At 50.2% G+C, this 11,347-nt stretch overlaps 1 protein-coding gene across 1 annotated transcript; it reads right to left on the minus strand.

The window, feature by feature from the left end:
• Nucleotides 1–2,913: 2,913 nt before the first annotated feature.
• Nucleotides 2,914–11,347, minus strand: Pdss2 (Decaprenyl diphosphate synthase subunit 2). Its single transcript, XM_037227009.1, is given in 7 exon segments — nucleotides 2,914–4,409; nucleotides 5,178–5,363; nucleotides 6,114–6,362; nucleotides 7,111–7,312; nucleotides 8,136–8,206; nucleotides 8,208–8,277; nucleotides 10,767–11,347. Coding segments are annotated over 7 exon segments (1,338 nt in total). The 5' UTR covers nucleotides 11,189–11,347; the 3' UTR covers nucleotides 2,914–4,271.

An 11,347-nucleotide genomic window follows, 5' to 3' on the forward strand; every position in this document is an offset into this window, starting at 1 on the left:
CATTTGCGCCCAAACCGTGATTTCTTTCCGGATTTTGGCCACCTTAATTTGCGTTCCCGTTGCGGCAAAAAATGTTTCGTAGGTTCCAAAATTGTCCTGCTGCAGAGAAGCGACTTCCCATTTCAAGGGAACGTGAATCTGCATTTCGTAAAACCTTAGAGAGGGCGAAATCTAAAGGAAAAGCGCCACAGTAATTGGATCTCACTTGACAGACAAAAATGAGTGTTGTTCATCGAAGGCGGCCCGATGAGCAGAAAAATGGTTGTATGTAGCATGGGGTAACACGTACGGACGAGACCTCATGGAAACTTTGTGAACACTTTGAACACTTTGGAAACTTTGTCACCATGTACTCATATATATATATATATATATATATATATATATATATATATACAAAGTTAAACCAAACATGCAAGAGCTTCCCCACATACATGTCACTGACTGAAAGAACAGAGTCGGTAAAGACTGGTGAATGAATTTATCTCCAGGGCAGCCATCTTAAAAAAATAGCCTGGTGAACGCTTTGACGTGTTGGAAGTTGCTTAAATGAGAAAGGTCATGAATTTTGGTGTTCAGCAGTGATAAGCTGAGAATTCTCATGTAAAAATAAATCGATACTCAGCACACCAAGAGAAAATTTGGTTAAATGACGTTAAAAAACCGAACAAGGACTGTATAACTCGAAACTTGATAACTCGAACCTGTACTCATGGTTAGATTTCTTTACAAGACTAGATTAACCGCACCCGTATATTCCGTTCTTCTGGTGGATACTGCCCAGAATATACTGATTCCGTTCCTCAACACCCTTTTAGTGGTATAATTAGATGGAGGATGCACCGCTGAGCTGTACTTAAAATCGTTTCACCCGCAGTGTGATTGCTTATCCCGATCACCCAGCTGGTTGGAGCGCTCGCCTTCCGATGAACAGACCAGTGGCGGGGTGGGTTCGAGTCGCTTTAGGCGTTTGTTATTTATCTCCCACTGGGGTGGCCTGCGGGCGGTGGCAGGGGTCACCCTAACGGTCAGGTAACGTCCGAGGGCAGTTTGGACTGTGCCGAGTATTGCGGGATGTTATGCTTTTGCCGCAAAGTTTTGCCGTTTTTTACATAGAATTTTACAGTCGTGTCATGGCTCGTTGAACGAGCATTACTTAGCGGTGGTGCTCACCACAGAAATGCTTCCATCACAGAGGCTAAGACTAAATGTTGACAAAACCAATGGCCGTTCCAGTCGCACTGCATTATAATTCCGCACACTTCCTGAACACTGTGAAATGAAGACCTTGACCCAGCGACAGCAGCGATGCCCGCGAAGTTAGCGATTTATTCGGCGATTTTTACAGCGACGAGTTCCGCTTTCCCTGAAAAAATGGTTTCAAGGTCAATTGTGCCGTGAGAGCATCAAAAATGACTCTTATTTTGCAATATCATGTGGCCTTTCAGGTGAAACCCTGGGTCAAAAGACGGGGAACTCGATATCATCCAAAAATTGCCGGCCAAGTTTCAACTTGCAAATGCCAGAATATTCAACACAGAAAAAACTAGCGTCCCTCAAAAAGTCCTGACCTATCAAGGTCACTCTTCAAGGTCAAACGCGGGCTCAAATGACGGGGAACTCCATATCACCCAAAACTTACCGGTCGATCTTTAACTAACAAACATCAGAACATTCACCACAGAAAGAGCTATCGTCCGTCAAAAAGTCCTGACCACTCAAGGTCACCCTTCAAGGTCAAATACGGGCTCAAAGGAATGAATGTTCTGCTGTTTATTAGTTAAAAATCGGCCGGTAATTTTGGGTGGTACGGGGTTCTCCGTCCTTTGAGCCCGCGTTTGACTTTGAAGAATGACCTTCAGAGGCCAGGACTTTTTGACGGACGCTACATCTTTCTACAATGAATATCGTAATGCATGCAAGTTTAAAACTGGCTGACGATTTTGGGACGATATGGAGCTCCCCATCCATTGTGACCACGTTTGGCCTTGAAGGATTACCTCAAGAGGGCTCAACTTTTTTGACGGACGCTACCTCTTTCTATGATAAATGTTCTGCTGTTTGTTAAATAAAAATTGGCCGCCAATTTTTTGGTCGTATGGAGCTCCCCGTCTTCTGAGTCCGTGTTTGACCTTGAAGGGTGACCTTGAGAGGTCAGGACTTTTTGACGGACGCTAGCTCTTTCTGTGATGAATGTTCTGCTGTTTGTTAGTTAAAAATCGGCCAGTAGTTTTTGGGTGATGTGGAGTTCCCCGTGTTTTGAGCCCGCGTTTGACCTTGAAGGGTGGCCTTGAGAGGTCAGGACTTTTTGACGGAGGCTAGTTTTTTCCGTGTTGAATATTCTGGCATTTACAAGTTGAAAATCGGCCGGTAATTTTTGTGTGATATGGAGTTCCCCGTCCTTTGACCCAGCTTTTGACCTGGAAGGTCACATGATATGGGAAATTAAGGGTCATTTTTGGTGTTTCATGCCAAAATTCACATTCAAACCATTTTTGCAAGGAAATTGGAACTCGTCGCTGTAAAAATCGCTGAATAAATCGCTAACTTCACGGACATATATCAGCGTCGCTTAGTTAACAACTACTTGTGCTTGAGCGTTTGTAACTGGGCGAGAATGCATTGCTTCCCCGGTCCTGTGTATTTATTCAACAGCGTGGGCTACCGGGTAGCGCACTTAGGTCCATCTTGGTGACTTCTGAGGTCTTAAATCCTCCGCTCGGACCGCAGGAGGACCAGAAAACAACGGCAAGTAGATAAAATAGACATTTTGAAACTTGCATGGTTTCCATAGTTTGCAAAACATGATGGCCATGCATGACAACGTGATTGTTTGGCCGGTCGCATCCCCCGCTTTTCAAAACACGCAGCGTCCAGCAGCAGCCTGCGACGTCTCCTCGGCCAAACGCGCCGTTCCAGAGATGCACTGTGTATTTTATAACCAGACCACCACCGTTCTACAGCACTACACATGGTACAGACGGAGATTGGCAGACAACAGCGGCGGGCCGGTGCGAGGCCACGTTCGCCTGGGGTGCGAGGCCATGTCCGCCTGAGGGTGCGAGGCCACGTTCGCCTGAGGGTGCGAGGCCACGTTCGCCTGAGGGCGCGAGGCCACGTTCGCCTGAGGGTGCGAGGCCACGTTCGCCTGAGGGTTCGAGGCCACGTTCGCCTGAGGGCGCGAGCCTGCAGCGGGGCGCTGTCAGGCTCCGCCGCTGCCGCACAGCGAGCAGGCCGGACCTTCCAGACGGTGTCCGTGGCCTCCAGACGGCCGCAGTCACGGCCGTACAGAGCACACACCGGTCACCACGGAGCACGGGAGCGACACGGCCGCGTGGACCGAGGCAGAGCGTGCACCACCCTGAGCAGACGGCCCTCGAGCCGTGTCGGTGGGGCCAGGCTGAGCTGCCTCGGCGGGGAGGGCGGCCACGCGCGGGTGCCGCACCCCCGGACCCGTCTCCAGCGGAGCGGCCGCGGCACTCTAGGCCGCCGGAGGTGCCGCGCACACGCACACGCACAGCTGCCGGCACACGCTACAACGTGCGCGACGCAAACAAATCAGCGTCGTAAAAATAGAGTCATCTAACTACGGTCAGGCGTACAGCGTGAACCGCATAACAGGCGAGTATAAGTACTAGAGCTGGACCGGCTGGGGTGCGCAGCCGACCGCGGCCGGCGCCTGGGTGGCGGCCGGACCCGCCGGGCGGCTGCCAGGAGCGGCGCACGCCGCCAGGTCGGCCCCAGCGCCAGCCAGTGGCCGGCCCGACAATCCTACGACACAATACAATGCACTTTAAGACAGCAGCTGCGAGCGTTTGCAGCCACGCGTCACCGCGAACAAAGTTGAGCAGCGATCGCTTCGAGCGTTCGCCCGGCCAGGCGGAAGCCGGGTGCCTTAGAGGTGATCCACCAGGCTTCTGTGCTACGTGACGCTCGAGTGATCCGTTTAACGGCCGCCAAATAAATACTAAAACATCGCTGATGAACAGAATACTGTCGAAGTCCGGTGGCCAGCAAGGCCAGAGTGCGGACCTGCTACTCGAACTTAGCTGCCAACCGCCAAAAGTCCCATCCCAGAGTATTTTTCATGAGCCAGAACCACAAAGTGGTTATCCGTCCGCTCCGCAATCGTCCCCTACATCTCTGCTTCACAAAGAAACGACCCGCCGCTGAGTCAGCAGCACACCTTCATCGCCCTTGCGATCGCCAGCCTCCATCTTTTGATGCTTCCTTGGCCGGCACCCGGCCGCTACGGGCTCGCGGCCGGCCGGCTAGTCGCACTCCATGATGGCATGGATGATGTTCTCGAGGGCGACGCGCGCGTCCGAGCGCTCAAAGTCAGCCAGCACGTCCAGCGCCAGCCGAGCGTGCTGCATGCACAGCTCCAGGCCCTGCTTGACGCCGGGACCCTGTCGACGACGTGAAGCGTGACGCGTCGGCGCGCCGCCAGGCCGGCACGAGACGTCAGCGGCGCGCCGCACAACACACCGGACAGGCAGACACGCACCACCACCCACGCCAGAGGGGTGCGACAGGCTCAGCCCCTGGCGCACACCTCTAGTGACGGTCGGACGCGTGCTGCACTGACGCACACCATGACATTTGCGCGTGATGCCGGCCGGGCTACAACAGAGCCCCCCGATTTGCAACGCATGCTTTCATTGCGGCGGACGAGGCAGCGCAACAGCATGACACACGATTTCAGCAGCATGAGTTTAATAGCATGACATGACACCACGTGGCCATCGAGGAGGCGTGCAGAGCCAACGAGCGGTACGTGCGTGTCGAGCCACCGATAGGCAGCTCCGTCGGCGCCCCAGCAGTAGCACAGCACGGCTACCCATCCACAAGCGACGGTTGTCGCAATGAGCGCGCGGGAAATGGCGCGCGCAAGGACAGCACACGTGCCGACGGAAGCCCGTGGTCATACAAAGGGGACTCGCTAGCACGACCGCATGTCAAGGGGGACACGCACCATGCACGCCGCAACGGCGAATGGCAGACGTGCGACACGAGAGGACATGAGAGGGCTCGAGAGGACACGAAAGGGCTCGAGAGGACACGAGAGGATACAAGAGGACTGGAGGACAAGAGAGGACTGGAGAGGACAGAGGACAGCGGAGAGGCATGCGTCAGCAGGCACACCGCGCGGCAGCCACAGCGGCCGCAGCTCCCACCTGCATGATGGCCTGGTGCAGGTACTTGAAGTCCAGGTTGTCGATGGTGTCGCCGCACGACTGGATGTACTCGAGCAGCTCGGGGTGCTCCTGGCAGTGCAGCAGCACGGGCGCCGAGGTCAGGTCGAACTGCGTGCCCGGCGGGCAGCGGTACAGGTCCAGGAACGGCTGAAGGTCTGCGTGCGCCTGCGGGGCCCACGTGCTGACGTCAGCGGCGCCCAACACGGCCCGTCACCTCGAGCAGCAGTTGCCACCATGATGCGATGAGGTGACCTTCTTGCCATCCGTGTGTCCACGATATGCAGCGATGCGTTTTCACGAATTCATCGTATGACATGCATGGGTGCTTGAAACCAGGGACGATTTTTTCAGTTTCGCGTGTGCCACAAATGTACCACAGACGCTCAGACTAAACAAATAGGGATTGTAAGAAAAGTTTCGTAATCTGCGGGAGTTATGAGCATTACTCCAATCACATCCATTGCTCGTTGCATTTAGATTTAATGTTAAATGAATCTGAATATAAACGATCCAAAGGTTAAGCATTGTGTGTAAGCCACCATCAGATGGTTCACATGGTCGTTTGCCTACCACAACCTAAAACAAACAGCAAACGAAAATAGAAGCATGCTTGATTCATCTTGACAACAGCGCTGGCGCCATCACCAAAACACTCAGCAACAGCAGCACCCAAAACAGAACGCGACTAGCGAGGTACCGATCAATGACACATGAATCGAGGGTCCCAGTGTCCATATCACAGCCCAAACGCAGACAACTAGCCGATGCATCACAGCCGGCACACGCGCCAAAACAAAAACAACACCAGTGGCCCGTTGCTGACAAACTCGCGCACCACGTGACCCCGGCAGAGGCACGGCGCGCCAGTGACCTCCACCGCCCGCGCGGCCGGCGGCGGTCGCGGTCGAAGCACACCTGCCACGAGTAGGCGATCTGCTTGCCAAACTCGAAGCCCTTCTGCTGCATCTCCTCCGAGTGCCCGGCCAGCACGAGCGTGGCCTGGCAGCTCTTGGCCATCAGACTGCCAGCGGCCAGGTAGTTTTTGGCCGCCCACTCCTCCATCGCCATGTTCTTGGTCGGGATGGGGTTGCTCTGCGTGTCCTGCACGCCGATGAACTCGGCCTCCATGAAGTCCGAGATGGAGGTGCTGATCAGCTCCACCACCTGACATCAGCACAACCAGGCGGGTCAGGACAGGTCAGGTCAGGTCACTCAGGCGTCTCGATTCAGATCACAAATATCTGCTCGTAACTTCATGTGGACTTCTCAGATCAGGAAATCGCGTACGCATGTACGTAATACGTGTGCTCGTTATTCGCGCACGAAGGGCACAATATGACGTCCCTGCCGCTACAAGAACCGTGAGTGAGTCGTGAGTGAGTCGTGAGTGAGTCGTCTTGTGAGTCGTCTTGCTATCTGCGGAGGTTTTATCCCGATATCGCTACGCCCAGTTTGTAGCATCGATGACGTCGCCAGGCCGCGCATACGCCATAGTGACAACAGCGAATGAGTACTTGGTAGTATTCAAGGCCTTGGGTAAGCCTATCCAAGTGGATCATGTGGGGCATGCCAATGTTTATATATATATATGGATCACGACAACCAGGACGAAGACCGACCATGGCTGCACTGGAATCTGGTAGATCACAAACAACCTAGTATGGTGCACTGTGAATAATGGTATACAGGGTGTTCGCAAGAGATATTTTTTGCCTAAAGTTCTGACCATTCCAGGTGGTAGTGATACTAACCCACATCATATTTCTCAACTCGCAGTGAGTTTGATGTCAGCCTAACTTGCAAAAGACCACAGCTTTTGTAAACGATCATGATAATGGTGAGTCGGTAAGGCTCATTTCCTTCCAACCAGCCACACATGCCTAGCCTGGCGGGCGGCACCTGTCGGACCGACCTTGGAGTTCTTAAGCGCCGCCAGGCCCGTGCAGGCATTGGACAGCAGGTAATCGCCACTGAGGATGGCAATCTTGTTGCCGAACGTCATGTCCTGCAGCGTGTTGCCGTCGGGGAAGTCGGACGGCGTCAGGTTCACGACGCCCTTGTGGATCAGATGCGCTGTGTGGATCATCTCGGTGATCTCCGCCAGAGAGCGCTGGCTGCGAACCACACAGATCATCCCGGTCACAGGGACAGCGCACAACAGACCGATCGCCCACGATCCAAAGCCACGTCTGCTCCAATCAAGTGACGTCACTGGGACTGATAGAGCTCCGTGTCATTATCACGCTCCATTATACCAGCAAACAACCGTTTCAAAATGTTGAAACGATTGTTTTTTGTATATGCCAACGCACTCCTGGCGCCCAATTTTCGTGCCATATCACAAGATGACACATGTTGACACCGCTTCGTGAAAGGTGAGTCTTACGGCAACCCAAACTCACACTCTTTTGGTTTAAAGGAATTAACCTACCAACGTCATTGTCTTAAGAACATGACGAATGCTTTCATTCTAAGCACTTTCAAAAGCATGACAAGTTCCTGGTCACCTTAAATATTATCAAGAACATAAACAAGTTCCTGGTCTAGAATATCTTTCTAGCCCTAGCAGATGAAGAATGACAGGAATCACCACTTTTGAAACACTTCGTTCAGCCAACCAGGCCGCATCTCGACCAAAAATGTTGCGATCACTGGGAGCACTTTTACATCGACAGTGCTAAGTTTGAAAATCTCTCTACCTCCTAAACAGTCCTGTATTACTGCCAAAACTTTACAGAATCAATACAATATAACGCGCCAACCTCCGACAGAACAAAATAGGACATGGACCAGCACGAGATGGCGCAATGCTACATGTTCAACCCGAATGATTTTGCGGGCGGGCCTGATCCGTTTGACCAGTTCCGGGCTCTACCCATCTAGCACTGGCCATCAGCAGCGCAGTCGTCTGACCTCAGCCAAGTGAGCATGGTTCACCTGTGGGAGACGCCGGCCGGCTTATCCTGCTCATCAGCCACCTCCAGCTCCTCGGGGTTCATGTGGCCGGCCTGCCTTAGAGAGCAGCAGCACAATGAGGCCGCGCGTCTGCATGTTGTTTCTGCCATTGTAGATCAGCCGCCTGGAGGTACGGGCAGGTGTTGGTGGTCAGTGCCTGCTCCCATGCTACCAGTAGTGACACAATGATGGTAGGTGACTGCCTATGGCACTACATACTCACAATTTGTCAGGCATTGCTTGGTGGTAAGTGGCAGCATACCATGCAGTGCAAATATTTAAAATCTGTGAGCACATATTCTGCTACTCCTTGCTCCCAAATATCCTGATATGTACCTGCTACCTGCAAATCTGAGGCTATGACTACATAATCCTATCTGAGACTATGGCTACATTGCAGAAAGCTGTTGAGTATGATAAAAAAGCAGACCATTTCCAAAGCCTTGTTATTAGCATAGGTGAGTTCAAACAAATGTTTGCTCAATCCTCATAAGCTGAAACACTTGATGTCACTTATCATCAGTATAAAAAGTGATATTGGCAAATGTATTTAATAGTGTCACTCTTGTTTTAGTTGCTACTGTAAGATAAGTCAGAAAAGTGTGCATTCATCTAACATCAATTCAAGTAACATTCCAAAATTCATCTAGCAGGGTATGCAGGATATAAATATGAATTCATGTTGCCAGAATCCTGGCTCTTCAGCAGCTTTCATGCACAATTTGTTGCACCAAGTCTGTCACCCTAGCCCCCGCCCCCTCCCAGAACCCAGATATCTGACCTACCCATCCCAGTTATGAAGCCTGAGGCACTTAGATGCTGGGTTGCATACACTCAGTTTAATGCTGACTGGTCAATTTTCAGCAAGGGAAGCATCAAGCAGTGAATCCTGAGCAAGTGGTGTAACAGCATGAAAAAGTACTGCCATCCCTGCCCCAAGTGGCAGAATGCTGCAAGACTGCAACATAACACTTTTAAATTCATGTTGCATGCTTAAGCATTAGGAGTAACTACCAATGTCTTTTCACAACTTTAATGCAGGTATAAAAAGTTGAGCATGCACTTAGGGAACTAGAATTTGCTTTTGCAGGTGGTGCTCAGGTCTACCCCCTGGCCACTGATTGTCAGTTTGTACATATGTGTGCACTTCTTGGCTTACATTCTATATCATAATTCACAGGCTTGGGCCAATATAATTAAGCACAAAATGTCCTACTTTAAACCAACGATAAACATTGCAAAATATCACGCGGCAGGAGATACATTGTTCTGCCGGTGTAGGTATACATTGCCACCTAATGTTAGAAAAAATAATTGTAGACCATTCCTCATGTTTAAGGCGAGCATATCGTAAATAATCTTAAAACAGGTAGATTCATGCCCCTACCTTCAAATTTCAACAGCTACGATTGCGAGCTCCCCAGCACTGCACGCACCTCACCGCCTCAACTCCCCAGCGCCGTTTCTGCGTTGTCGTTGCATACTTACAATATTTCTGCTTATCAAGAACCATGAAAAATGTATGGGACCAAGGTAACAATAATAATGCAATGAAAAATGTTTCTTATCGCGTCTAGGTACATTTATGAAATGGACAGGCCAGAATAGTCCAGAACATAGTCTAAACTAGCCTAGCCTAGCCTAGCCTAACCTAATCTAATCTAATCTAGCCTAACCTAGCCTAACAACCTAACCTAACCTAACTGGACCTGACCTGACCTGACCTGACCTGACCTGACCTAACCCCACCCTAACCCCTTCAACCCAGTGTCCCAATGGCATCCATGTTTCATGCCATATATATGTACTGTATTAAGAAGTTTTAAAATGTTGTATTTCCATGCAAAAATGTTGTATTTCCCCACCATGCTGACCAATCTACAAGCAATATGGAAGACTGCTTGGATATGCAAGAAACACATTTTATTGAATTCTTGTTACCTTGGCCTCATACATTTTTATGGTTCTTGATGTGCAGTAATGTTGTGATCACGCAGTAATGCTCCGATCGCACATAGAAATGGCGCTGCACCAGGTCGTGGTTGCTGCGTGTTTGTGCTGGGATGTTCGCTATCCTAGTTACTTAAGTTCCAAGGTAAGAGCTCAGATGACCTGTTTTACAATTAATTACAATATGTTCTGCCTTAAAAATGATGATTGATGTACAATGCTCTTTCTTAACATGAGGTAGCAATGTATACCCTGACCACTGAATCCCCTTAATGATCAATATGAAAGACAAATACAGATGTGGAGCCTTCTGGTGAACATGTCTAAAACCTTAACATTGAGTGAGTTAATTATCAATTTGAAAGAACTCTGGCCACATTCCTTGATAAATCATTGGCAACTACACATTCTTTCACACATGATCAGCATTAGGCTAGGGAGAATCCTTGTCTGCCGAACCATAACAATTCAATACTTGTTATATGTTAATGTGCACCTCCCCCCAACAAATTATCCTTTGCCTCACTTTTCCTCAACCTCTTGTGGATATTTGACATACTTTGACATACTTTTGACACACTTTCATGACTGGGTGGTGCCCTAACCATTCAGCACAAGGTCAGACAAATTTGTGCGGTTAGGCAACTCATGGAGAAAACTTACTTGGCAGTCTTAAGCAGAGGATGGCTCGTTCCTACAAGCTTGCGCACATGTACAGCAATGTTAGAAATTTCATCACTGAGAAGGCAGCGAAGGCTCAGGTATGATGTTGGGTATCCAACAATTTTTTCGGCATCTGACACAGCCCTATTCCAATCAGGCTTTTTAGTTACTGTCTGATTTGGGTTACTTTGCTGAGTGAGCTGTTGTTCATTGACCAATGATCCCAACAGACCATCAGTATACTTGCTTGCAGAACTAGAGGTTTCTGAGACATTTGACACCAGTCGTGCCTGAGCTCGGAAACTCGCAATATTGTTTGATTTTCCTGTCAGTGCCTGAATGCCACTTAGACCTGCTCCTGTGGCGCTTGAACTACGCGGAGCTCTAAGAAACTTCGCGAGAGATGAAACATTACGCGACATCGTGTTATTTTACTGTTAAACAGCAACTACTCACAAATCCTAATCACAAACGCCACCACTACGAAGCCCACCACCACGCGACCTAACCAACTAGCTCTTCTTCGCAGTAAGGAGGATAATTCGAGGAGAAAGGCGCCACGTTCGTCGAGTTAAGACAGA

Source organism: Pollicipes pollicipes, unplaced genomic scaffold (genome assembly GCF_011947565.3).
Source record: "Pollicipes pollicipes isolate AB1234 unplaced genomic scaffold, Ppol_2.1 Scaffold_5724;HRSCAF=6776_pilon_pilon_pilon, whole genome shotgun sequence".
NCBI classification, from domain to species: domain Eukaryota; kingdom Metazoa; phylum Arthropoda; class Thecostraca; order Pollicipedomorpha; family Pollicipedidae; genus Pollicipes; species Pollicipes pollicipes.